Below are 26,588 nucleotides of genomic sequence, written 5' to 3' on the forward strand. Positions count from 1 at the left end.
AAATTCAATCCGATTGATTTTATGCTTATTATGTATTATGTGATTAGATCTTTTGTGTGTGGTATTGGTCAAAGGTTCAAGTTAATTTCCCTTTTTCTTAGAAATGCGAGGCGGGTATAGGCTGGAATGCTTTTATTGCGGGATGGTGGAACTAGTGGCTAAAGTTATATGCCCATGTTTGCATAGTATAAACTATAAAGATAATTACTTATGGAAACTTCAGGGTGTTCGATGTCTGTTATAATCCATTGAATTATTAATATGATTTGGTTTGTCAAGTATTGTATTTGTGATGTGATTGTCTTTGATCTTGTGGATATTGTAGTAAATACATCAAAAAATTAGCCGTCCTCAAGAACCACATCACCCTTTCTTCAATTTTGGAAATCCTTTTCCATACACCTAAGGGTTCTCAGTTGCCCCAAGACTTCTTTTTTTATTGAATGTTGTTTAGGCCACCTTGTCGGAGAGGCTGCAAAGACTTATGACTAAAGACAAGAATGACATCCTTAGCTTGTCGTGGATGAAACTAGCAATGGAGTCGCTTTCTGAGATTCACTGCCATATAAAGAACCTGATAGCTGAGATTGAACTTACTGTGACTGATTGGGGTGAGAAATGGATAGATGTGTACCTGGACATAAGTGCAAAGTTGCTTGATATTAGTATTGCTTTTACCTCTGAACTTACAAGGCTCAACCAAGGCCATCTCTTACTTCAGTGTGTCTTGCATAAGTTGGAGTCCAACTCCCCATACCAGTTTCTACGGTCATGTTCCTCAGTTGATAGCTGGAGAAAACACATCCGTTCAAAAATCCCAGAGTTGAAACTTGTCGTCCTATACTGGACAAACTTGTGGAGTCATTGAACTTGCCTAAGGTGAAGAACTCTTCTAAAGGAAGGTTTTAATGCGTGCCATGTACGGAACTACGGTCGCGACTACATATATCTGTAGTGTCTTTGCTGCAGCTTTCTCTGGTTATACAAAGAATTTGTTAGATTTGCCTGTTCCTGCTAGGCTACCATGGGCACATGTTTTCTCTGATGTGCAAACAACTGTGAATACAGAAATTAGAAATATATTTTCTTGTGGAGAATTTGCAGTCCTTAGAGAACTTCATGCTGCCGATGCTTGTTCCAAGAAATTGTATCCATTCCTTCAAGATGGGTTTGGTCCTGCTGAAGCTGAATTATTCAAGAATTCTGTTTCTGATTCGAGGAACACAGCAGAGAAACTATCACAAGGGCTAGATAATCTTTCAAAGGTAGTAGATGGCTTTTTCAAAATAGTTGACTGGCCGTGATGCTTTATTATGTAATCTAAGAGCAGGTTGTGCTGTCCCAAAATCAGTCACAGGAAGAAATATCGACCGGCCAGTTGCAAGGTGAATCATGAATGCGGTGAAGCTAAATTCTTCTGTATACAGATGGTTTAGGTATGAGACCTTTTGTCTTCTAACTAGTAGGGGTATAGAACCTTGTTTGGGTCACGAGCGTATGTGTTCTGTGAGTTGTAAGGTGTGTTATACTAAAATACTTTGTTGTACATGTATTCAGACCATCCTATGTCGAATGCTATATAACTTGTTTATATTTGTTTGCAAATGTTTGCTTCCTAACATCTCTTCCCTTTGCAGCTCAGGTTGTTTTTGAAATGTATAGCATGCTTTAGCGATGACTCTCAAAAGAGGTATAAATTCCATTAGTTTTTCTCAGCTGTCAACTGTAAGGATGTTTTTGATGTGAAAATTTTGGACATTCAAATTCTGATGGAAGCTACAGGAGTCTCTAGTGTGTTTTTTGTTTTATTTGGATTAATTTCTGCATTCTGTTCTTTCATCCGGATATTTGTCCATTACCATTTCTTTTTCCCAGACATTCATTTTTCAGGGGTGATATCTTATTTTGGTATCCAAACCTCTGAAATCGGAGCACAGCCAACCAAGATCTGGGTTAGATCTGGGTGTTTTTATGATCCCTGACTCGCTTCAATGCTAAGAGAAGATCCACAGGTTGTATCCGTTGTAGTCATATGAAACTGGTACTATTCTTGGTACTGTTCTATTGTATGAAAGAATGGTTCATAAACTGACCACCGCCATGAGGCAATTAATTTATGCATTATTATGCCAATTCCAGAGGCAGACCATATACATACCAGGCTTTGAAAATCTCAAGATTGTCTGCTTCTTCGCAAACTAGACGACTTATGTGAAATTTTTTATATATGCTTTTGATTCTGCTAGATTTGACCTAATAGTTTCCCTCACAGATGATTCTATAAAACTCTAGAATTAAGAACTTTGACTAATATTGACAAAAAGATTGCCGACACCTGTTTTGTTTTGCAAAATCATAATTTAATCGTCAAAATTTTGTTAAATATTTTTTTAAGGTATGAATTATTATATTTAAATTTAATATAATTATTTTTAATTGTTATATATTAAAGTATATATATTATATTATTATTAAGACCTAAGTAATAATATATAAGTATATTACAATGATTTTTTGCGATCCCTAGCGCCTGACCGGAACTAAGATTTGAAAGGCGGTGAAACTGTTGTTGGAAATAGTGACTATTGGGAAATGCAGAAAGCACAAATCACAACAGACAAAATCTCTGCTAAAAAGTTTATATAATATGTAATAACAAAATATCTGGATAGTATATTTACGTCAAATAATAATATATACTCCTTAAAATTAAATTTACGAGACAACCTAAATTATTGAAGTTATATTCATATGTAAATCAAATTAATAAAAAAATAATTAAAGATATTAAGATTGTAAAATTATTAAAGATGACATTTTTTTATCATGTTTAGAAAGCTGAACTATACTCAGAATTCAAGAATCATTGAATATATTTTTTCTCATTTTGCATTAACCAAGTACATAGCTTTATACCAGCTTAACAGCAGTTCTAGAAACGTTGTAACTACACTAACCGATTACAAACAACACTAACAGCTTCTAACTAACCTCAACTGTTTATTAGAAGTTCTAATATTCCCTCTACTTTCTCCTTCTCCTTCAACACGGTAACACGCACATCTTGGCCCTGAATATTTCAAATGCAGTTTTTGTTAAGGGTTTAGTGAGGCCGTCTGCCAGCTGAAAGTTTGCTGGATCATAACTAACACGCAATGCTTTGGCTGCCACCTTTTCTCTAATGAAGTGGACATCCATGTCTACGTGCTTAGACTGTGCATGATAAACCGGATTCGTGCTCATCGCAATGGCACTCGTGTTGTCACACCAGATCACTGGTTCTTCACGCTGCTTCACACCCAGGCTGGCAAGCAACGCACATCTTTATGACTAAGAACTGCCCCATCAGGTGTGACATGGTGAGTGGCACCCGAGTCTATCACCCATCGCTCGCGGGCTGCTGTTGAGACAAGGGCATGAGGACGTGAATCAGCATGTGGTTCATTGTTTCGAGTATGACAATACTCACAGTCAGTGGTCTTTGTCTCGCACATGGAATAATAGGCATTTCCAGTTTGTTCCTTGGAGTAATCCTTACTGCCAGCTGTGACCCCAGGAAAATCTTGGTCAAAACGATGCCAACAGATATCTACAAGATGGTCATTCTTTCCGCAGAGTTGACACTGCATGTGTCGACCACGACCTCTGCCTCTTCCACCAGTGCGACCACCAGAACTGGCCGACTGTCGGGAGGATTTCTGATCATAGTAATAGCCAGAATTGGACGATTTGTTCGAGCTTGTCCCTTGAGCAATATTCGCACTCATTGGGAGCGTCTCAGTTTGATCACCAAACCCAGCTAGTTGGGTTTCTGCATCTAACAGCATGGTGTACACAACATCAATGGACAAGGATTCTCGCGTGGTGGTTATAACGGCAACAAATGGTTGATACTCACGAGGAAGGCCCTTTAATATGCTGGCAACATGTTCAGCTTGAGAAACAACGCTGCCACACGACTGTAGAGCGTCACACACTTCTTTTACACGTGTGATATACACTCTCATTGAATCATCTCCTTTCTTGAGAGACTGCAACTTATAGTGTAAGCTGATCACAGCTGTTGTGGACCTATTTCCAAAGAACTGGAGGACTGTATTCCAGACCATCGAAGCCGTTTCTGCACCCACGAATTGTGGGAGAAGCTGAGGACTAATCGTGGAGAGTAACCACGACGCGAGCGCACTGTCTTGTGCCACAAACTCCTCATACAATTCATTCGGCACAGCTTCACCACCATCACTAATCACGGTTTCAGGCGGAGACCTTACTGTTCCCATCAAGAACCGCTCAAGGCGATGGCTACGTACCGTTAACAAAACTTGTTGCTTCCAAAGGAGAAAATTTGTTTCATCCAGGACCACGTTGACCTTCTTATTGGAGAACGCCTTAGTACTTCTTGCGGAGAACTCCATGAATGGAGACGACTCATCACTGTTGAACATGGCAGCAAGAACCAGTTTGCAACAGAGGAGAGCTCCTACGCAGCGAGAATCAAAGATGTTTTCCCAGGAAAATTGGCGAAAGATACCATTTTAGAAAGCTGAACTATACTCATAATTCAAGAATCATTGAATATATTTTTTCTCATTTTGCATTAACCAAGTACATAGCTTTATACCAGCTTAACAGCAGTTCTAGAAACGTTGTAACTGCACTAACCGATTACAAACAACACTAACAGCTTCTAACTAACCTCAACTGTTTATTAGAAGTTCTAATAATCATTAATACAATCTATATTCCCGATCAACATATTAAGTACCGTAGATGTAATAAAATATATGTTATTAATTTATATATATGATGTCAAATTGCCTGAATATGTGTTTTCTCGGTGCGGTTGCGGAGAAAGGGTGTCCGACCGCACCACATAGTAGAAAGTATCCTTTTCTGGAAATGGGCGGTGGATACGTTAGGAAAGCTATTCGTGTATGTTTTATATAAGACATTTACTAATGTTAGGAAATACATATTTTATTAATTTAGGACATTCATTTCCTCCTTTATATATAGGTGTTGGCATCTGGTGTCTCGTCAGAAACCTTGATTACCTTCGTTAGAGAGATGGCTATAAATCTGCATGTAGTGATTGTCCCATGGCTAGCTTTTGGCCATTTGATACCATTCTTTCAACTATCTCTACAGTTAGCCAAAGCTGGAATCAAAGTCTCCTTCATTTCAACCCCTGCCAGCATCAAAAGACTCCCTCAAGTTCCATCGAATATATCAGCCCTCGTAGACTTAGTGGCCTTTCCATTGCCGAGCTTAGATAACCAGCAGCTCTTGCCTCAAGGCTTCGAGGCCACCGTGGATATACCTTCCGAGAAAATCCAATACCTGAAGATTGCCTACGATTTGCTTCGACATCCGGGGAAACAGTTCGTCGTTGATCAAAAGCCAGATTGGATATTGGCTGATGTGACCCCTTATTGGGTGGTGGAAATATCACAGGAACACCATATCCCTCTGGTTTATTTCTCAGTTTTTGCAGCTGCTGTTTTAAGTTTCTTTGTATCTCCAACATTCGTCACCGGTGCTGATGGCAATAAGAAAATGAGGTCCTCGCCTGAAAGTTGGACATCGACTCCTGAGTAGTTTGATTGTTGGGAAATAAACTGAGTACGAGTAATTTCCCTATTACCATATGAGTAAGAATATGAAATAAAATCGGAAAAATAACACCCGAAATTGATAACGGAGTTCAGCCAATTTGCTTACGTCTCCGGATTGCTGCAGATCTTTTACTAAGAAAGAAAATTTATACGTGTTTACAAAACACTCACTACTCACAAGAAAACTCTCTAGTATTGGGAGAAAGAAATGATTTGGGATTTTGGGATGGTTTTAAAGCTAAATGAGCTAGGGTATTTATAATTGAAGCTTAGGGACTAATATTTGAAAATACCCTAAAGTGCAATGACTAAAATTGCATTTTCCTCATTTTTATTTCAAACAAAGTGGCTGCCTAATTTTGAACAAATTAGCAGCCCATGTTTTCTTCTTTTAGCCGCCGACTGCCACTAAACTTCAACAATTATGGCTGCCAATATTGAATATTCAACAATCTCCAACTTGAAGACTGATTTTAATCTGTCTTCACACCTCGATCGATGCAGCATTATTTCTGGTCTTGTTATTCTAGATATGCGTCAGACCTTCTTACTCCCTGAAGTCTGACACTCCTCGCATTGAACCCTTGTCATTAGAGTTCTTTGCGCCATCATGCATCGGCACTTTCTCACGATAAAGTTCGATGCCTCTTCTTGCCTCCTCCATTCTAACACGAAGGTTGGAGTTTACTTCCCACCTTGCAAATGGGTAGTTTCTCCACGGTTGCCTTGTTCCGTCTCGATCCTTGCTTAGTCGCATTGATCCCCTCAAACTGACCAAGTCTTTTTCCTGGCTTGGTAGCTTTAACACTTACGACCGTGCCAATTCTCGCTACTTCTCCTTCTTCCATCCTCTTCATGATGGCTGTAAGGCGACGCTTCTCGGGACATCCTCTAATCAAATGAGGATCATCACAGAAGTAGCATTTCAAATTTTCCTTGCTCTCCTTCTTCTTTACACCGGACTTAGCCTTGTCATTCTTTCCCGATGGCTTTCCTTGGCTACGAACAGTCGTTGGCTCACTATGGTCGTTCGAAGAGCTTTCTCTACCATTTCCCTGTTGCACCTTTTCCCGGTCTCCCCCATCGTTGCCACTATCTCTGGACATGGGCTTGGACGACACATCGCAACTTGGCTTGTCACCTGCAAGCTCAGTTAGCTTTCTGGCTGCAGCTATGGCCTTCGAAAGTCTCTGGCCATTTCCTTGCTCTTCCCCAAGCATCGCCCCTGGTCTAAGTCCTTCCAAGAAGGTCTTGAGCGCATCTCATTCACTCATTGCTCCCTTGAATCTGAGAATCTCCCTCTTGAGCTCATCAACTTCGTTTCTCAAAGCCATCGCTCCCACTCGAATCTGGCTTCCTTTGGATCATTTCTGATAATTTTCGCGAACCACAGTGTATTAGAATACCTCCGTCGACAAAATCGCATTGCCTACAAAATTTTTACTATTCACGTGAATAGTAACTTCGCAGAAAAACTGACAAAATTCACAACCAAAAGCTCTGATTACCAGTTGTTGGGAAATAAACTGAGTACGAGTAATTTTCCTATTACCAGATTAGTGAGAATGCGAAATAAAAGCGGAAAAATAATACCCGAAATTGATAACGGAGTTCAGCCAATTTGCTTACGTCTCCGGACTGCTGCAGATCTTTTACTAAGAGAGAAAATTTACAGGTGTTTAAAAAACACTCACTACTCACAAGAAAACTCTCTAGTAATGGGAAAAAGAAATGATTTGAGATTTTGGGATGTTTGAGATGATTTTAAAGCTAAATGAGCTAGAGTATTTATAGTTGAAGCTTAGGGACTAATCTTTGAAAATACCCTAAAGTGCAATGACTAAAATTACATTTTCCTTATTTTTATTTCAAACAAAGTGGCTGCCTAATTTTGAATAAATTAGCAGCCCATGTTTTCTTCATTTAGCCGCCGACTGCCACTAAACTTCAACAATTATGGCTTTCAATATTGAATATTCAACTTTGATTTTCCTTCACCATTGGCTTATCCTAGATTCTTGGCCACTGGAATTCATGAAGGTTTTTTTTTTTTTTGGAGTAAATGCTTCTGGTATATGCGATGGTGAAAGGGTTGCTAAAATTATTCAGGCATCTAAAGCTGTTGTTGTTCGTACTTGCCCTGAATATGAAGCTGAATACTTGAACCTATTCGAGAAGATAATTGGCAATGAGCAGGGTCGGGGTTAGGACGTTGAAGGTCATGTTTAAATTCTTAACAATAGGCCCTTAAAGTGAATTGAAGTTTAATAAAGTGAATTGAAGAAAATAAGCTCATTTCTCGTAAAGTGGAGTTAGACTCAAAAAAATGAGATAAGCTTTACAGTTATAGCATAGTACTAATTATTAGTATTTCTCATATGACTTCAACAAGATTCGACTGCGGGTTATGTGGTTTTTTGCCCAAAATTTTTACCACTGATCAATAATACTTTGTTTACTTTTTTATTGTAACAATAGTAATAAATCTAATTTTTTTTGGGTCATTGATATTCCGAGGCTCTGTTCCGTCGCGTAAATTATGCGGTCCTATCCCCACCTCTGGCAGCGAGAAACATAAACAAGTGTTTCCTGTTGGTTTGCTACTACCAGAGAAGCCCAAAGGAAGAACAAGCAATGATATATTTGGGTGGCTCGATGTTCAAAAGGCTAACTCCGTTGTGTTCATAGGGTTTGGGAGCGAGTGCAAGCTAAGTAAAGAACAAGTAGAGGAGATAGCCTATGGGGTGGAACTGTCAGGGTTGGCGTTTTTATGGACACTAAGGAAACCCGATTGGGCAGTTAGTGAAGTGGATACGTTGCCTTGTGGTTTTAGAGAGCGTACGCAAGGGAGAGGAATTGTCTGCTTTGGTTGGGCACCCAAGTGGGAGATATTGGGACACCCTTCGATTGGGGGATCTTTGTTTCACTCCGGGTGGGGTTCTGTCATCGAAATGCTCCAGTTGGGACACACTCTCGTGGTGCTACCTTTAGTGATAGACCAACCCTTGAATGCGAAGCTACTCCTGGACAAGGGTTTGGCAGTGGAAATCGAGAGAAGTGAGGATGGATCGTTTTGCAGAGATGACGTAGCCAAGGCTCTGAGGCTGGCAATGGTGTCGGAGGAAGGAGAGAAGCTCAGAAGCCGAGCAAGAGAAACAGCTCAAGTTTTTGGGAACAGAGACTTGCAAGATACTTATTTCAACAGATTTGTAGAGTATCTAAAGGAAAATGGAGCTGCAAATCAAAAGATGTATCATGCATGATGGAAAGACAAAATGCTCTTTCGTTTTATTTTTAAGGGTAAACTACCCGTTTCTAAATTAGTATTTTTCAACTCCTACTTCAAGGAATACCCGTATTTGAGGAGCTGCTTTAAGGTTTTCATGAAATTCGTAGTCGCCAAACTCGATTGTCTGTTTTGTGATGTCAGAAAGAGTCCACATTCATCTCAAGAAATGTTTATGGGAGCCCCACAATATATAGGTCAACTTATCTTCCCGTCATTCTACCCGAGAAAACCAAGGTTATAATTGGTTTTTTGAAATTTCTTTTTATTTTTTTAGTGTTTGATTTATTAAAAAATATATGATTAACGTAATTTATTTTTTTAATTAACATATTTTTTACATTTTAAAAATATTTATTATATATTATTTTAATATCATTTTAATAAAAATATTAATTATTAAAATATGTTATTAATAATTTCAATAATATGATATTATATCTTTTAGAATTATAATAGTATAAAAATTATACTATAATAATATATGATATTATATTTTTACTTTAATAATATATAATAAATTATTAATAAAATTATTTTTATTTACTAATTACATAAAGTAACAACGTTAAATTATCAAATATATAAAATATATATTTATTAATAATATTTAGAATATAATATAACAATTTTATTTTATTATTATAATTTTCAATATTACAATAATATTCTTATTTTAATAAATAATTAATATAATTAATAAAATAATATTTTTATTTTAATAAATAACTGATATAATTTATAAAATTGTTTTTTTAATAAAATATAATAGTCTTAATTTTTTTATTTATAGAATTTTAGAAATAATATTTTAGTAATAATATTTACAAATAAATTAAAACATAATATTACTTATTTTAAAAAATAAAATTGTTTATTATATTTAATATTTATAATAAATAAAATTTAAAACATTTACTAACCAATAAAAAATAATTTACATACATCATCTAAATTTTAAAATGTATAAACAAACATCTCCTCAGTAAAAAGTTGATGCGTATGACATGGGCTAGGCCCCACAATCATGTCAAGATGTAGGTGTACACCGTTGAAATGAGTTTGGATTTTTTAAGTGGCTTGATGAGAAAAAGCCCAAGTTCGATAAATTATATAGCGAGTATGAACTTGGGCGGAATTCAATGACTTCTATTTGAGTTAAAACGAAAGGATTTCATTGGAAAAGGGGTTGCCATTTGTCTTTAATACTCTGCTACCTCAGCTTCAATATCTCTCTTCACTTTCTCCCTCTAATATTCCTCTGCACAAAGATTTCTTATATGGAAAATCCATGTTTTGCTTGAGTTAGAGCTTGGAATCTAGAGTTAGATTTTCAGTCATCAACACCCAGAAAATCCAAGGTCGTAAACCCTCCATGACCATGAAAGACAATCCAAAGGTTAAAGATTACTTCCCGTGGGAACGAAGCTTGAGAAACCATTTCACTGCTTTCTGGACTTTCCCCAAGTTTGTACTTTCTTCCCTCTTTTTGATTTCCATTCTCTGCATCTTCTACACAGTAAGCTTCTCGAATGCTTCCAACAAACAACCGAACATAATCAAAGCTGTTACCGGGGAGAAATCCATAGCCAATGCTCCACCGCCCGTTTCATCCCCAAAACCCAACTCCTCACAAAAAACAACCCTTCATCATATAGTTTTCGGCATTGCAGCTTCGGCTCGGTTATGGGATCAAAGGAAAAATTACATCAAACTTTGATGGAAGCCTCAGCAAATGCGTGGCGTCGTCTGGTTAGACAAGGGTGTCAAAAACGGAACCGAAGACCATCTTTTGCCGCCGATAAGGGTCTCCGACGATACTTCCAAGTTCAAATACAATAACCCAAAAGGCCACAGGTCTGCCATAAGGATATCCCGTATAGTATCGGAGACACTAAGGCTGGGCATGGAAGATGTTAGATGGTTCGTTATGGGAGACGATGATACGTTCTTTGTGCCCGATAATTTGGTTCGTGTTTTGTCTAAATACGACCACAATCAGTTTTATTACATCGGGAGTTCGTCGGAGAGTCATTTGCAGAATATTAATTTCTCGTACGGCGGCGGAGGGTTCGCCATCAGCTATCCTTTGGCTAAAACACTTTCGAAAATGCAAGACAGGTGTATACAGAGATACCCCGGATTGTACGGCTCCGATGATCGGATTCACGCTTGCATGGCGGAGCTTGGTGTTCCCCTTACCAAGGAACTGGGATTTCACCAGGTTTGCTTGTTTTTTTTTTAGCATATCTTTCTTTATATTAATAAATTTGCATAATTTAACATGAATAAATTGAATTTTAAGGTATTGATATATTATATAAATATTTTGATTAAATGATATTTAATTTTCCTTTTCATATCAATCTTTTTATTTTTTTCGGTCGTGATACATGTTACCTTAATTCATGTTTGGTTCTACCTCTTAATTTATAGGAGTTGTTGAAATTTGTCTCTACTTTTTGTTTGAAAAAAAATAATACTTAAAAGGAACCCTAATCTCATTTAGCTAATGCGTAACATGTGGGGTTATTCCCCAATTATCTATCAATAAATAGCTAAACAAACTTAATTCAACCAAATAATAATCTTTCCTTTTAGTGTTTTAGATGATAGTACAATAATTTGCATTTAAAAATGTAGACACTCATTTTCGTTCATTTTTTTTATTTACATATACGTGTATATATTATATAGTTTGCAAATGGTTTTTGAAAACATATATAGTATATAGTTTTAAAAACATTTTTTTGTAAAATTATATAATATATAGTTTTAAAAACATTTTTTTTGAAAACTTATATAATATTTTAAAAAACATTTTGGAAACTATGTAATATATAGTTTTGAAAACTTTTTTAAAGTATATAGTTTTCTAAAAAAATTTGAAATATATATATATTATATAGTTTGTATCATATTATTTTATTTTATTTTATTTTATTAATTTAATTTAATTTAATTTTGTTTTTTTAGGTCCAAAAATGGGTTCAAATCCAGTCAAACGGGCCTGATCCAGCCCAGAGGTCAAACTAGGGTTCCAGTATATGTCACAGCGCCGCACAACAGGGGACCGTTGGATCAATAAAGAGATCAACGGCCAATATAGCAAGGGAGTTAGGGTTTGTTTAACCCACAAAGAGCCATCACGCCGCGGTCGATCTTGGACCGTTGGATTTGACCCAATCCAACGGTCAAGATCAAATCAAAGTTACCAGAAGCCTGAACGCCACCACACACCGGTCACCGAGATTTTTGACCGAGGAGATCGGGACTGACCCATCCCGAAATCCCCAGCCAACAACCGACCCCGTTATCATCGGAAACTGACCAGCACCGGTGGGGGTATAAATACCCCACCACAGATCAACAACGGGGGGAATCCAAAAAACCAACAGAACCCACAACGGGAACAAACGGCCACCCACAGCCAAACAGAGAGTCACGAACCCACGGTGACCATCATCAGGCCACAACAGACCCAAGGAAAAGACCACGGGAGTACACAGCAGAAAATACCCACACCACAGTACGCATCAACGGTACCCAAACAGCACAGTTCCAGAACACCATCAACAGAGAACAAAGATCACAACAACAAAACCACAAAACAAAAATATCACCAAACCACCACAAAACAACACATCAACGAGTACAAGTATAACCACAAGAGAAGCAGAACCATTCGAAAAACTCCTAAATTCGACACTCGTCTATCCCAATTGGTGGGTGAGCGCTCGGCGGGCTAGTGGCCAGTGGGTGATCATCAATGGTGGTAGTGGTTAGTGTCAAAATTAAAGGTCTTGGGATATTTTATGAAAAATAGTAAAAATCGGGGGGTTTATTTTATAAATTTTATTTAAAAAATTAAAGAAAACAAAAAATCAAGCCACATGTCAAGTATTGATTGGTTGATTTATTTTTAATTAAATTTTCTAACAGGTGTTACAGTGTAGGCACCTAAATGATAATAATGAAAACGCTAAGTACCTAAATTGATTTTTTTTAAAAAAATAGGCACCTAAATAGGAAAATAGACATAATTTAGGTACTTATTTTTATATTAATCATATATATTCATTATTTCTCAATTTATAAATTCCTAATAATGAAGAATAAGAGAATTTGATGAAAGAAAAGTCAACTCTTAATCATATATCCTCTTAAAAAAAACTTGCCCTGTGAATAAGTTTAAAAATATAGACAAGTCATCATGCATGTTATTTATTAAATGACTAAGAGCAATTGGATAAAATAATTGCAACGTGTGACGTGTGGTGGATATTAATGAAATGAAGAAAGTGGGCGTGTTGAGCAAGGTAAGCATGTGTAATATAAAAAATGGTATCCTTTTTAGAACAAACAACAATATTAGCACTTGAGCTATTAACTTCTAAGTAAGTTGTTGATATAGGTTCTGAATGCAATTTCATTTAATTTAAGAATTTATAATATCATTTATTTGGTGAAATTTTTAAATTAAAAGAAAAATATGTATTTGTGACGTTAAGAATGTAGAGGCGGAGTCTTTACATTATGATACGTGTAAGAGCAAGTATTGGATCGAAATCGAATTGAATTGATTGAGATTTAAATTTATCTAAATACTTTCAAATAGAATCAAGTAAAATCAAATAATTTTATTTAAATTAAATTATAATTATAATTATTTATAATGTCATGTATTGATTTATTTCAACTTAAAAGATTCTTCTGATTTTATACTATGCATGCACCTTACATTTCTTTATCTGTTTCAAAGAAAGAAATTTGAGGACAAGATAAAGAAATAAAGGCATTAACAAGAAAAATATCTATAAAGAGATTTTATTAGAGAATTAAATTGAATAAAATATAAAATTAAGATAATAAATTTAAAAAAAGAAAAAAAAATTATTGTCAAAAGAAAATATTTTTTGTACGATGATATTAAAAACTTAAATTAAGTAATATAAAAACATTTTTCAAATACAATTTTTAAAAATAACATTACGCTGCTTTTTATAATATTTTCGCCGGTCATAATTTTTTTTCTTCTAAATACGTAATTTTTCTCCTCATATTTTTAAACAATTTTTTATTTTATTAATTGTTTATTATAATTCATAATAAAAACAATGATACACTATAAACCATCGGTATTGATTTATTTTAATATCTAAACTTTTAATTTTTTAAAAATCATACCTAACATTTAGTTTTTATTTTATTTTAGTACTCCACCGTTAAAAACTTAATGGATGAGCCGACGAGACATAGTTCTGGTGGATCACAAGAGAATAACGAATCGACCGACATAGTCTAGTTTCAAGCCCATCAGACGGTTGACGACGAAGATCAAAGGATGATGAAGCCAGAATCATCATTGTTTTTGGGAGATTAAGGTATTTTTCAGTGAAACAGATGTCGAAATCACATTCAGAGGTCGAAAAGGTGTGGGTTGAAAAGTTTGTACTTCAACGGTCGATAGATGCAACAACCGAAAACTATAGATGCGCCCGTTCGTTAAATTTTTAATGACGGAGTACTAAAATAAATCAAAACTGATAATTTAGATATTAAACCATAATTTATCCTAAAAACAATCTGTCGAACCTTAGACTAGGCTTATCCAAAAGTAGCAAAGACTAAGATTAAATATATATTCCATATTAAGACAGATGTAAAGCGGAGATGATCACTTATAAAGGAATCTAAATAAATAAAGGTTTATATATATATATCAAACCTTTCATTTTTATCATTGATTCTCTTGGAATTTTGCTGCCAAAACTGATTACCAGCTACCGTGTCAACCGTCCGATATAAGAACAGGGGGTTACAAAGTGGAGCCCTTGATTGAAATTCCAAAGATGAAATAAGAAGGAGAAGCAACTCTCCTCCCTTCTACAACTCATCCCCTCAATCTCTTTGAGTCCACCCAAATCCCTATAATTTCCCTGTGGCAGGTTTGTTTTGTGCTTGGAAACTGATCATTTTCCCCTCTGTTTTGCCTCCCAACATGCCTTTTCCATTAAAATCCTCATCTGGGTCTTTGTTAATTCCTCTGCTTAGGTCTTTGTTGTTATAGGAATCCGAGGGTGTTCCCTTTGTTTTTCACATCTTGCTTTGGTTATTTCTGTAGCTGATCCAAGAAACAGGGCTGGTAAAAAGGAGATGGGTCCAGGCATAAACTTGATCTCAACTGTCATTGCTTTTGGAATGAGTGCCACTTTTATTGTGTTCGTTTGTACAAGAATCATCTGTGGGAGGATCCCAAGGTCAAGGCTTCAGACCCAGTCCGGGATTGATCTTGAACAGGTACATTTCATTCTCAAAAATCTGCAAATTATCAGATCAGATGTTTGATTTGAACTTTGGGTTTTTAACCTTTCCAAAATTTGTTGGCAGCCAGGAGAGCAGATTCCAGGGCTTGAACCAGTTTTAGTTGATGCAATTCCCACATTGAAGTTCAACAGTGAAGAGTTCAATTCTATTGAATACACACAGTAAGTTTAGAGTCCTTATAAGCAATCACCTTTTTTTGACAATAAGGTATATACCACATTTGGTTTGCATGCAGATGCTCCATATGCTTGGGTGAGTACCAAGAGAAAGAAGTGTTGGGAATCATGCCCAAATGCGACCACAATTTTCACCTTTCTTGCATCGACTTATGGCTAAGGAAACAATCGACATGTCCGGTCTGCCGTTTACCATTGTTGGACATTTCTGAAGCAAAACGAATGAGAGCAGCAACATTTAGGATGAACAGCCATGAGACCTCCCTCCCCTGATCATACTCGGCAGTGGCTTCTACCATTTCCAGGCCCTCAAAGTTCCATGCTGAACCCCACCGACAACCGAGACCATCCTGATTCGTCTTATACGAATTCGGAAATGAATACGTGATAGTTTATTAGGGGCAAAGGAAGCAACAAAGGTGGCTGCTGGGATTCATCTGTAAACTTTGTTTGTACATAAATTTTAAATGGATCTTTTTGAATTATTCAAATTTTCGAATCAAATCATCTATTCATATGATTTTGAATTACATTTTCATATTAGAATTATGTTGGAATTAAAGTTGATGAGATTTTGTTAAATATGTGCTGGGCAGATGGTTTTGACTAGACTTCTATAAACCTGCCATTACCAGGCCCAAGTGGGTGTTATGGTTGAGCTCTTCCTTTAATTATTGCATTAGCTTGTACTTCATTAAGAAATATAATAATTAAAGAGTTTAGCAAGATTTTGAAGCGGCCAGTCTTGTATTTGCAAGCAATGATAAAGAAATAAATTTGTGGGTTGACTTAGATTTTAGGATAAAGTTTATAAATGGTCACTAAACTTTTAAGATAATTTTAATTTGATCAGTGAACTTTTAAAACTAGCATTAAATTTTTAATTTGTTTTCGTTACGACCAATTATCGTTAGTTTTTGTTAAGACACATTAAAATCTTCTTCCACAAAACGCCCTAAGGTCCCAAATTCTCAGTCGTGTAAAGGCTAAATTTTGGATGAACAAAACGATTGTCGTTCAATCCCAACGATGATTTTTTTTTGTTTAGCCAGAAAATTAACATAATTTAATTTTAAGCTGATTTAATCATTTCTAGTGACATATTAGAAAGTTTTACCTTTTAGTTTTGATTATGAATTGAAAAAATTTAAAAGTTTTCCGATGAATTTGAATCGAGTGAAAGAAAAAGAAGAATATTAAGAGTGTAGTGATCTTTTTTGATTAGACATGGCACGAAAACAACGATGAGGAGCTACAATTATTAATTTTCTTATAGAGTTTTTTAACATACAACATCAAGTATCATTAATGGTTTAATAGTCTAACTGGAATAGAAGTTTTTCTTTAACTCCTATGGATTTTTTATTTTATTTTGTAACAAATGTGAAAGTTTCTTAAAAGTTTAATGATATTATTAATATTATTATTATTTATCCTAAATTTTAATGACTTTAAAAATATACTAAATATAAAAGATATTTTTATAATAATATTATTTACTTCAAAATATGAAAGACATAAAGTTTTGAATAAATAATTTTAAATTAAGTTTGTATTAATTTAAATTAACTTTGTGTGGATTCAATCATTTTCCTATTGATTTGTTAAAATGTCAATTGAGAGTATATTATTTACAATAGTCGTTGTTACGACGGTAGGAGCCGCTGTCTTCAAAACTCATTAACCCTATGGAAAATTGATAATGTAAAACCATCTAACCGATTATGCGTTGCTTTCTACTTAACCCTATGAAAAAATTGATAACGCAAAACCATTTAAATATACACAGTAATTATTTAATCCAGTAGAATAAAGAAAATTAAAGATCTAAACTTTATACGGTGTATCTAATAACAAGTTTTCCTTAATTAGAAGAAGTTTGCGTTGATTTCATCGAGAGATATTCAATTCAAAGTTCTAATTACGCTAACCAACGGTGGAAAACAGACAAAAATACATTTTCTAATGTAGTTTAAGGTTAACCGTGCATTAACAAAAACTTTGGATTCCATGGATTATAACCTAAAATAATTACGGTAATTAAAAACATTTAGATTTGAAACTGTAATAATTGTCAACTATCTCTTGTCTGAAGAAAGGCAAAACCCAATGGCCGAAAGTGGAGGGAAGCACACGCGGGAAACGCCACGTTTCATTCCACATGTGTCGTGATGTGCAAGAATCCACGTGCTAAGAGACAAATCTCGCTACCTCCTTCCTCTGAGGAATGAAGTTTAAAGGACTCTAAGGCCGCGTTTGGATGACTATAGTCTTAATCCAAGTTGCGAGATTAAGACGGAAGGTTATTGAGATTAATTAATGTTTTAAGCACGTAATCGGAAAGCAAATTCTGGTGACCCAAAATACAACCAACACAAAGGACACGGTACGTTGCTATGGCCTGGAAGGGTCAGGCCCCACTAATCATTCTATTACCAAGTGCTAAATGCCATCGGTTAGCCTCCACGTCACTATTAATTAAGCTCAACTTTCCCCACGATTTTTTTTAATATAGGACCGCCCTCTGTTTCTTGTCACTTTTCTTATGTAATTTCCTATCTTTAATCTGTTTTACTTTCAGTTCATTCACGGCTTATATTAATTTTTTTTAATTATAAAAACGTCAAAACATGGAATTTGTTTATGCTAATCAATACTTTGAGGCAATGGAAAATAAATATATATTACGGTATTAGTCCTTCTACTATGTCAAATTGAATATTTAAAGGTGATAATAATAAGAGTTTTATAAATTAGATGATATTTGTTTGACTAAAGATCGACGATATAACTCTCTTAATAAGGAATTTTAGAAAAATAATTTAAAAGACGCTTTTAAAAAGATCACACAACTTTGACAAGAATAATTATCGCCACTTAAAAATAATTTAGAGCTAACTAATTGAATAATAAAAGTAGGAGTACTGAATGATGTAAACTTAAATTAGAGGGACAAAATCCCAAATTTTAGTATATCAAAATTATAATTCCACCTTTTGTAATATGATGTAAACGGAATTGCCAGCAAGTTGAACTTAGGGCATCTTTATGCGAAGCCGAAAGCAATTGGCAAGCACATATGGCAAGCATTTGGATTTTTAAAAAAAAATAAACAAGGAAGAAAACTAATAATGGGGGTATATACTTTACGATGACATCACTATTTTTGAGCCACCTTATTATATATATGTACATATAGTGGCGGATTTAACCAGCCTCTCGTTGAGGACTAACAATTGAAACTTGTTCAAGTTTTAGTGTTAATGGCAGGATCTGATGAGACCGCCAAGACAACCACTGTCATCACCAACACAGACAACACCATGCCTCAACCAACCAAATCAATGGCTCGAAGGTTTGTTGGTGTCAGGCAAAGACCGTCGGGACGATGGGTGGCGGAGATCAAGGATTCGTCACAGCGTGTGAGACTCTGGCTAGGGACTTACGATACTCCTGAAGAAGCTGCCCGTGCTTACGATGAAGCGGCTCGTGCTCTCCGTGGGGAAAATGCTCGAACCAATTTCGCATCGGTTAACCACGGTTTGAAACAGCCGGTTTCCGGCTCCTCTCCTTGTAATAATGTCCAGCAGCATGGGCTTAGCTTCTCTTCCTTGAAGGCTAAACTGAGCAAAAACCTACAGAGTATCATGGCTAGGAACAGGGAGAACAAGTCGACGAAAAGTAGAGTGAGTGACCACTTCACTTTCGCTAGCATATTCAACTTCAGAAACTATCATTACCAGAACACGGGTGTTGATATGAAGAATATTCAAAAAGTGGTGCAACCGAGCATCATTGTGCCACACGTGGGTGATGCGCCGCCACAACCGCCGCCACCCTTGTCCTGGGACAGCTCTAGCGTTTCGGATTGTAGCAACGAATGGATCGGATTCCGGCAACATGGGTTTGATTCGGACGGGTCGGATATCGGTGAAGTGAGCTTCGGTCGTGATCACCATGGATTTGCAGATGAAATGATGGGGTGGGTCGATAGCCCCGACATTAATAATATTGGTCCGAGATTGATCGATGAGGATGGTCATGGTTCGAGGAGTAAGAGGTTCAAGGTCTCTTCTTCTGTTGTGGTTCCTCCAACTTTTAGTGGGTCAAACCATAACTAAAAGCTTAATTACTTGTCGTCGTTGTTGTTTTCAGTGATATAGAACATGTATGTATAGTTCCAAAAAGAAAGAAAGAAAGAAAGAAACGACATGGATCATGCAAAAGAAGCAAATACATTATACCAGAAAGGAGCTGATAGGGCCTAAGGCAGTAAGGCCAGCCGAACCCTGTTGTTAAATGGCACTGTACCAGAACAATCATAACATCTCTTGTAATAAATCCAGTTTGCAATGAAAGTTTTTCCTCATGTTTTTACACAGTGAACACTTTTGGTTAATATTATTAACTAAATATATTGATGTGTAATTATATTCAAAATTGATAAGATAAAGAACACATGTTGAACTTGGGTCTCTTTGTAAAAACAAACAAAAAGTAAATGCTTCGCTGGATATATATATATATATATATATATGTGAAGTGCACAATGCTTTTGGGATTTGAAACTATACCCGCATGCTTTTAATTTCTCTCTCTCTATTTTATAGCTTTATCAAGTGAATTGAATCAGAATTTGTAGAATTAAATCAAATGATTTTTGAATCTAAAAAATTATAATATATTTATATAAAATTTGATATTATTGTGTGAAACACCACAAACATTTTATCCCTCGACATTAAGGGACGTTTGATTCACGGAATATAAGATTATTTTTAGAAATAACATTACTGAAATGTAACATTACTATGAGAATGTTGTATTGCATCGTTTGGTTTGTTTAGGAGGAATGTAATATTACAGTGTTTGGTTGGAGGAATATAAGATTAGTTGGATGCATATTTTACAAATTATCCTTGTCATATAAGTTTTTTTAAAAGTTAAATTTTAATATTAAATTATAAATATTTGAAATAAAATTTATAAAAATATTTTAATCGTTATACTATATGACTTTTTAGAAAAAAAAAATTAATATATAATTAATATATTAGTATATTAAATTTATATTTTTAAATAATATTTGTAAGTATCATACTTATTTATATAAAATATAATATAATAAAAAAATATTATGATATTGAGTGGACAAAGATATTATTTTTCAATATACAAGATCCATTTTTAATAACTAAAAGTTAAATATTATTTTAAATAATCAAATTTTTACAATAATATTATAATTTTTTCATCCCATATAATTATAAATATTTAATATATTAAATATTACAAATATAAAATATTTTTAAATTCTCTCTAAAAATATAAAATATTTTTAAATTCTCAAATTTATTAATATTGGTAAATCAAACTATTTATATATTATTATTATGTTTATAATTTTAAGTGAAACAAATATTATATTCTTGTCCAAAGTGATCGGAATTATATAATACATAAGAATTTGGAGATAATGACATTCTTACCATTTTAACCAAAACATGTTACTATTGAGAAACGAGTATTCCTAGTACAATTTTTTATGTGAACTAAACATGAGAATGAAATTCTAAGAAAAAACTATTTCTCTTTATAATAATCTTTTTCGCGAACCTCTTAAAGAGAAGCCAAAGACACCTCTAAAGATTTTTACATTATTTTTGCAGGGGGAAATGAAATAGAGAATGAACATGGAACAAACAACATAAAGGACAAATTAACAGCATGTTGTGTTGTTTCTGTCGGGATTTTTTCACAAAAATATACTGGGATGGCTTTGTCAATCATAATCAAGGTTAATCCCTAATTAAAACAATGACTTAATTGCTACCTTGAGAAAACATATATGAGGAAAGTTGTGTTGTTTCTATAATGCATTGAAGAAGCTGATGAAGAAAGTGCAATAATTTATCATTAGTATTTTACGTACAATCCACAGAACCTTACATCTCTTTCTGATAAAAAGGCTGTCTTGGTGGATTTGTGGAGCACATTCATCTTTTGAAATTTCCAACACAGTTGATTGGGTTTTACTCAACATCTTTTGTTATGCCGATGTCATATTGCGAACCGAATTTGAAATAAATTTTTAAAACGCATGTCCCTTGGGTGTTCCTTTACTGCTACATAATATTTGGTCGGTCCATGATATATTCGTATGCCTTCAATTTTAAGCACCCTATTCCTAGGTAAGTTGTATAGCCAAATTTTACCTTCAAACTAATATCTTCTTTCTTCTTCTTTTAATACTATAAATTCAAAATTTCACATAATCACAACGGTCGAATCCTCTGTCGCAAGCAATAATCAGAACCGTACAATTTCCCAGAAGTTGCTCGACATTTAAACACTCATATCTGAACACTGAATAAACGAACACCAATCTCTTTCTTTAGAAACCCCACCAGCAACTTGAAAGAGTTAAACAAATACTCGCATGTTATTTACTTATTCTCTAACGGAGAAAAAAGTCAGAATCTGAAAAACCTACATACCTACAAGAAGTAAAAAGAAAAGGGCTTTCTTTCTTTTAGTTAAAAAAATTGGTCTGCTGCTGATTCTTAGGTGCATTTTCTGGGAAAGGGAAGTTTGAGGATTAAGCTACTACACTCGCTTGCTTGCTAGAGAAAAAAGGAAAAATCTTGGAGCATCCGAGTTTTAAAAGTTTGGTCTCGATTGCTATGAATTTTTGCTTAACCGTATCTCACTTGTGGGATTGCTCCAAATACACAGCTTTGGATAGGGTCTCTTCCAAGGGAAGTCTCTTCTATGGCTCAAAAGTTTTGGGGTTAAAGGGGAATGCAGCTAAGAATCTGGCTTTTGCTTTCATTGCTATGAAAATTCTTGACCTTTGGGTTTAGATTAAGTCAATATATATCAAAGATCTCAACCCAAATCTGATGCCATGCTTTTCATTGTTAAAAAAATATCAAACTGGATTTTGATCTTTTTTTGCATTCTCCCAGTTACTTTCCAATATACCCCTTGAATAACATCCACGAAGGTTGCTATTTAACTTGGTTTTCAAAAGGGTATTGTGGTACTTTGATAAAATATTCATGGACGGCTGCTTGATTAAGCTGCAATCTTTTTTTAGTAGTTAAAAAGTAACTTCTTTCATTTTCATAAACTATAATTAATGACTTATAGGTTTTTAATGTGTGTGGATGATTACATGGTTTCTTGAGATCATTAATTTTTACTTTTTAGTTGGCATTTAATGATCACTTGATAAAGGGAAATAACTCTTGTGAGCAATCTTTTTGGATGGGTCTTGTTTTGCAATAACAAGCTTTGCGTGATAAAAAATATCACTTGATGCAGCTCTAGTAATATCTAAATTCATATCTGAATCATGAGAGAAGATACTGGAAATGGGATTTCGGATGATACTCGATCGGCTGAGGAATTGCTATCCTATGCTAAAGAGCTTGTTGCCATGGCACTTGTTATGGCAAGGGAGGTGAAGGGGTTCCCGGTTAGGTGGAAGATGATAATTTCCAAATTGGAGCAGATCCCAACGCTCTTATTGGATTTGTCGAGCCATCCTTTCTTTTCGAAGAATGCTCTTTGTGAGGAGCAATTGCAGGCTGTATCAAAAACATTGAAGGGAGCAATTGAATTGGGAGATTTATGTCTAAAGGAGAAGTTTGAGGGAAAACTTAAGATGCAGAGTGATCTTGATGCGTTGTCGGGGAATTTGGATCTGAATTTACGTGATATTGGACTTCTTATCAAGACTGGTGTACTTGGCGAAGCTACTTTTCCTTTATCTTCTGTCGGTTCGTCGTCAGAATCCGGGACTGCAGCACGTTGCCATCTAAAGGAATTGCTTGCACAGCTTCAGATCGGTCACTTGGAATCAAAGCACAAAGCTGTTGTCAGCCTTGTTGAGGTCATGAAGGGAGATGAAAAGAGTGTATTGTCGGCTATGGGACGGAGTAACATCGCTGCTCTTGTTCAGCTGTTAACAGCGACTTCACATCGTATCCGGGAAAAGGCGGTGACTGTAATCTGCTCGCTCGCGGAATCTGGGAGTTGTGAGAGCTGGCTTGTTTCAGAAGGTGTTTTGCCACCTCTCATTAGGCTCATTAAATCTGGCAGCACGGTCGGTAAAGAGAAGGCAACGATTTCACTTCAGAGATTATCGATGACTGAAGAAACAGCCCGAGCAATTGTCAGACATGGTGGGATTTGGTCGCTAATCGAAATATGCTATATTGGAGACTCCGTTTCACAGGCCGCAGCTGCTTGTACGTTGAAGAACATATCAGCTGTTCCCGAGGTTCAACAAATACTAGCCGAGGAAGGAATAATAAAGGTCATGATCAATCTCCTCGATTGTGAAATTTTGTTGGGTTCCAAAGAATACGCTGCAGAGTGCTTGCAGAATCTAACAGCCAGCAATGAGAATCTGAGAAGGTTTGTCATCTCCGAAGGTGGAATTCGAAGTCTATTGGTATATCTCGACGGTCCTTTGCCCCAAGAATCTCCGGTTGCAGCCTTGAGGAATTTGGTTGGCTCGGTTCAACAGAAGTCCTGATGTCACTCGATTAGTTCATGTGCTTAAATCTGGATCATTAGGTGCACAACAAGCCGCTGCATCGGCCATCAGTATGCCGAATCTGGTACAGTTGCTTGATCCAAGCCCCCAAAACACTGCAAAGAAGTACGCAGTTTCATGCCTATCATCTCTCTCATCCAGCAAGAAATGCAAAAAGCACAAGATATCATGTGGAGCAATCGGGTCTCTCAAGAAGCTTTCGGAGATGGAAATCACCGGTGCCAAGAAGCTACTGGAGAAGTTGGAAAGAGGAAATCTTCAAAGTTTGTTCACCCGAAAATAGACTAAAAAATGCTCACCTTTTGTACAATGAGATTTCCCCCCATTTTTTTTCTGGTCACCTTCTTTACTTGCATGTAATCCAATGTTTCATAGTCTGTATGAAACAAAGTAGTTCATAATGATATGAAAACCAAGGCAATGTTATAATATATATTATTCTAATTTTAAGATTCCCGTGTTTATGTTTCATCTTCGTCCATGTGTTTCAGATTCTGCAAGTGTTGCTTGTAACTCAAGGCAAACTTTTCTGGTGTTTACTGGAATTCTGGTTAGTAATGTCGACTGTGATATTCTTTCCCAGATGGAGTTAATATTAGACAAGGAAAAACGCACACATCCGGCTAAAACGTGCATATTTCCACGTGATGTTGAAGAGGCACTTGCTCCTCCTTGTGGTCGAAAAATGGATAGTCTAGAGGAAGCTCGTGGATGCCATCCGAAATATCCGTTGCCTTTAGGAGTGGACAAATTACCCATGGATGCCTGGGAGAATTGGAGCAAGGGAGGTGTGTTGTGGTTTGCATTAAGAACGGAACCTATGAAATGAGAAGATCTACTTTGTCGACCCAAGGAATATCTCCGTTCGATTGCATTCAAACAATCCGATTAGTTAATTCAAACACCACCAATCAACAACCTGGCTCAAGCACCTAGTGTGGCATTGCAAAACAAAGAAGCATTGCTGCAAATCTGTTATGATTTGAGGAAAAATGATAACCAGATGACAATTATAGACACTATTTCTCACGTAAACACAACCCTACGAGAGCTACCAAGAAAACAAGCGATTTTACAAGTGATCGGTATTTACACCTCTGGATTTTCTCACGACCATGATTTGACCTCTTTCCCTACGCTACTGGGGTATATTAACGCAGCATCCACACAAACGCCACCTTTGGTATGAGTGCAATCGATTTGAGTTGATGAAAATTTGATCTTTGTCAATGCATTAGAGTTCCCAACAACAAAATCCCCAACATGGTAAAGAACCCAGTTCCCTGGATTGTCTAAATGACATCGAGACACGGCATGCTGACCGTCCGAAATTGTTAAACGGAATTGGACCGGTTTTATGTCCCATCCATGGATGTGCTCGGAGTTGCAAACCCGACGACCGAGTCTCTTCAAGGATTTCCCGAGCTGGAGTCTAAAGAACAGGCTATATGTGCCTGCAGGGAATTGAAACTCCAGCTCTCCATCTACTTCAAACCACCATGTTTGTTGAAGGTATGCTACTGTAGGATATCTGCAGAAAAGATCAAATCAAAGGAAGAGCTTGAGCTAGAAACATGACAGATAAGAAAAGGTTAATTGCATCATAGTCCCCAAATTATGACATAAGTTCTAAATTAGTCCAATTTCAAATCGTTTTAATTTAATCTGTCAAGTATCAATATTATATCAATCATATCCTTCTTTTGACTTCATTAGCTCAGATCTAACCTAGAGCCATGCTTAAAACTTCATCAGATGCTTTAAAATGATATAAATCATGGTCAAACTTATATTAAACATCTAAATTGATCCCGGTGGAAATAAACGCACCTGGATTCTCACCTGGATTAATTTAGAATCTGGAAAAGATAAACACACCTGGATTCCTCGGTGGAGATATGACTCCAATATCTCCGATCATCGATCCCGGTGATTGTCAACGCCTTGGATGAAATCGATAAACAAACACCACCTGTGTTCTTATCTAACCGTATCACCTGCATATAGCCAAAAGGCAACATTGTTAGATCATTAACCTAAACCACTAAAAAAGAGAAAAACGGATACTATATAATGTTTAACCTTTGTGCCACCATCAAAGGGATTAGGCCTGCACAACCTGGCATAAAGTTCTTTCTTCTGCAGATTTATCAAACTTGTATCTGCTAGCAGTACTTTCTCCACAATGAACTTGTAACCGGAGGGTAATTTCGATTCCCATATGAAATCAGCTGATGAGGCACTGCAAAACGATCGATTCAATAGGGCCAATTTGCAAATCTCAGGTGGGTTTAACTGTGCTAAGATCAAGGCCACGCAGCTCTCCGGTATGTCACCGAGTCTTGGCCTCGATGGAGGACCGCCTCCATCCCTTTCAGCAGCAGCAGATAAGTTGGCACCCATCAAGTACCTTTTTTTAACCAGAAAGGTCAAAACCCTGAGTTGTTCTCGAATCACAGAGACTAAACTAAGAGAACCTGGAAAAGTAGAGACTAAACCCGGAGTTTGTCATATGAAATCCGAGGAAAAATTGTGTAAAACCTGTGTAAAATTGCTGTTTCAGGTGAGACTAAAGGATGTTTTTGACGGAGAGTGGATCAGTGGAGATCTTGTCCACT

General features: G+C 36.0%; 2 protein-coding genes and 5 pseudogenes across 2 annotated transcripts; 6 read left to right on the forward strand and 1 right to left on the reverse strand.

Annotated features, from left to right (window-relative positions):
* Nucleotides 1-103: 103 nt before the first annotated feature.
* Nucleotides 104-1,661, forward strand: LOC120127328 (annotated as a pseudogene).
* A 3,385-nt stretch (nucleotides 1,662-5,046) lies between these two features.
* On the forward strand, nucleotides 5,047-8,878 carry LOC120127422 (annotated as a pseudogene).
* LOC120127417 lies at nucleotides 7,316-24,401 on the forward strand (annotated as a pseudogene).
* On the forward strand, nucleotides 10,283-11,183 carry LOC120127329 (annotated as a pseudogene).
* Nucleotides 14,748-15,829, forward strand: LOC120127420 (annotated as a pseudogene).
* LOC120127419 (ethylene-responsive transcription factor ERF024-like) lies at nucleotides 18,653-19,634 on the forward strand. The gene has a single exon (XM_039145333.1). The coding sequence runs from the start codon at nucleotides 18,668-18,670 to the stop codon at nucleotides 19,523-19,525; it is 858 nt and encodes a 285-aa protein (XP_039001264.1). The 5' UTR covers nucleotides 18,653-18,667; the 3' UTR covers nucleotides 19,526-19,634.
* A 623-nt stretch (nucleotides 24,402-25,024) lies between the features above and the next one.
* LOC120127251 (F-box protein PP2-A13-like) lies at nucleotides 25,025-26,479 on the reverse strand. Its single transcript, XM_039145206.1, has 4 exons — nucleotides 26,438-26,479; nucleotides 26,053-26,397; nucleotides 25,849-25,967; nucleotides 25,025-25,501 (listed from the first exon to the last, which is right to left on the reverse strand). Exons 2-4 carry the CDS (start codon nucleotides 26,371-26,373, stop codon nucleotides 25,078-25,080), a joined length of 864 nt encoding a protein of 287 aa, XP_039001137.1. The 5' UTR covers nucleotides 26,374-26,397; nucleotides 26,438-26,479; the 3' UTR covers nucleotides 25,025-25,077.
* Between the last annotated feature and the right edge of the window lie 109 nt (nucleotides 26,480-26,588).

The sequence above is a fragment of the Hibiscus syriacus genome, unplaced genomic scaffold (assembly GCF_006381635.1).
Source record: "Hibiscus syriacus cultivar Baekdansim isolate YM2019G1 unplaced genomic scaffold, ASM638163v2 tig00110467_pilon, whole genome shotgun sequence".
Classification (NCBI taxonomy): domain Eukaryota; kingdom Viridiplantae; phylum Streptophyta; class Magnoliopsida; order Malvales; family Malvaceae; genus Hibiscus; species Hibiscus syriacus.

What these genes read in the sequence shown, in the direction of transcription:
- LOC120127419 (XM_039145333.1), top strand. Translation starts at nt 18,668, where the DNA reads ATGGCAGGATCTGATGAGACCGCCAAGACAACCACTGTCATCACCAAC.
- LOC120127251 (XM_039145206.1), bottom strand. Translation starts at nt 26,373, where the DNA reads ATGGGTGCCAACTTATCTGCTGCTGCTGAAAGGGATGGAGGCGGTCCT. An exon ending in CCTTTGATGGTGGCACAAAG is followed by an intron (nt 25,968 to 26,052) that starts GTTAAACATTAT and finishes GGCTATATGCAG; the next exon opens with GTGATACGGTTAGATAAGAA. An exon ending in ATCTCCACCGAGGAATCCAG is followed by an intron (nt 25,502 to 25,848) that starts GTGTGTTTATCT and finishes TCTTTTCTGCAG; the next exon opens with ATATCCTACAGTAGCATACC.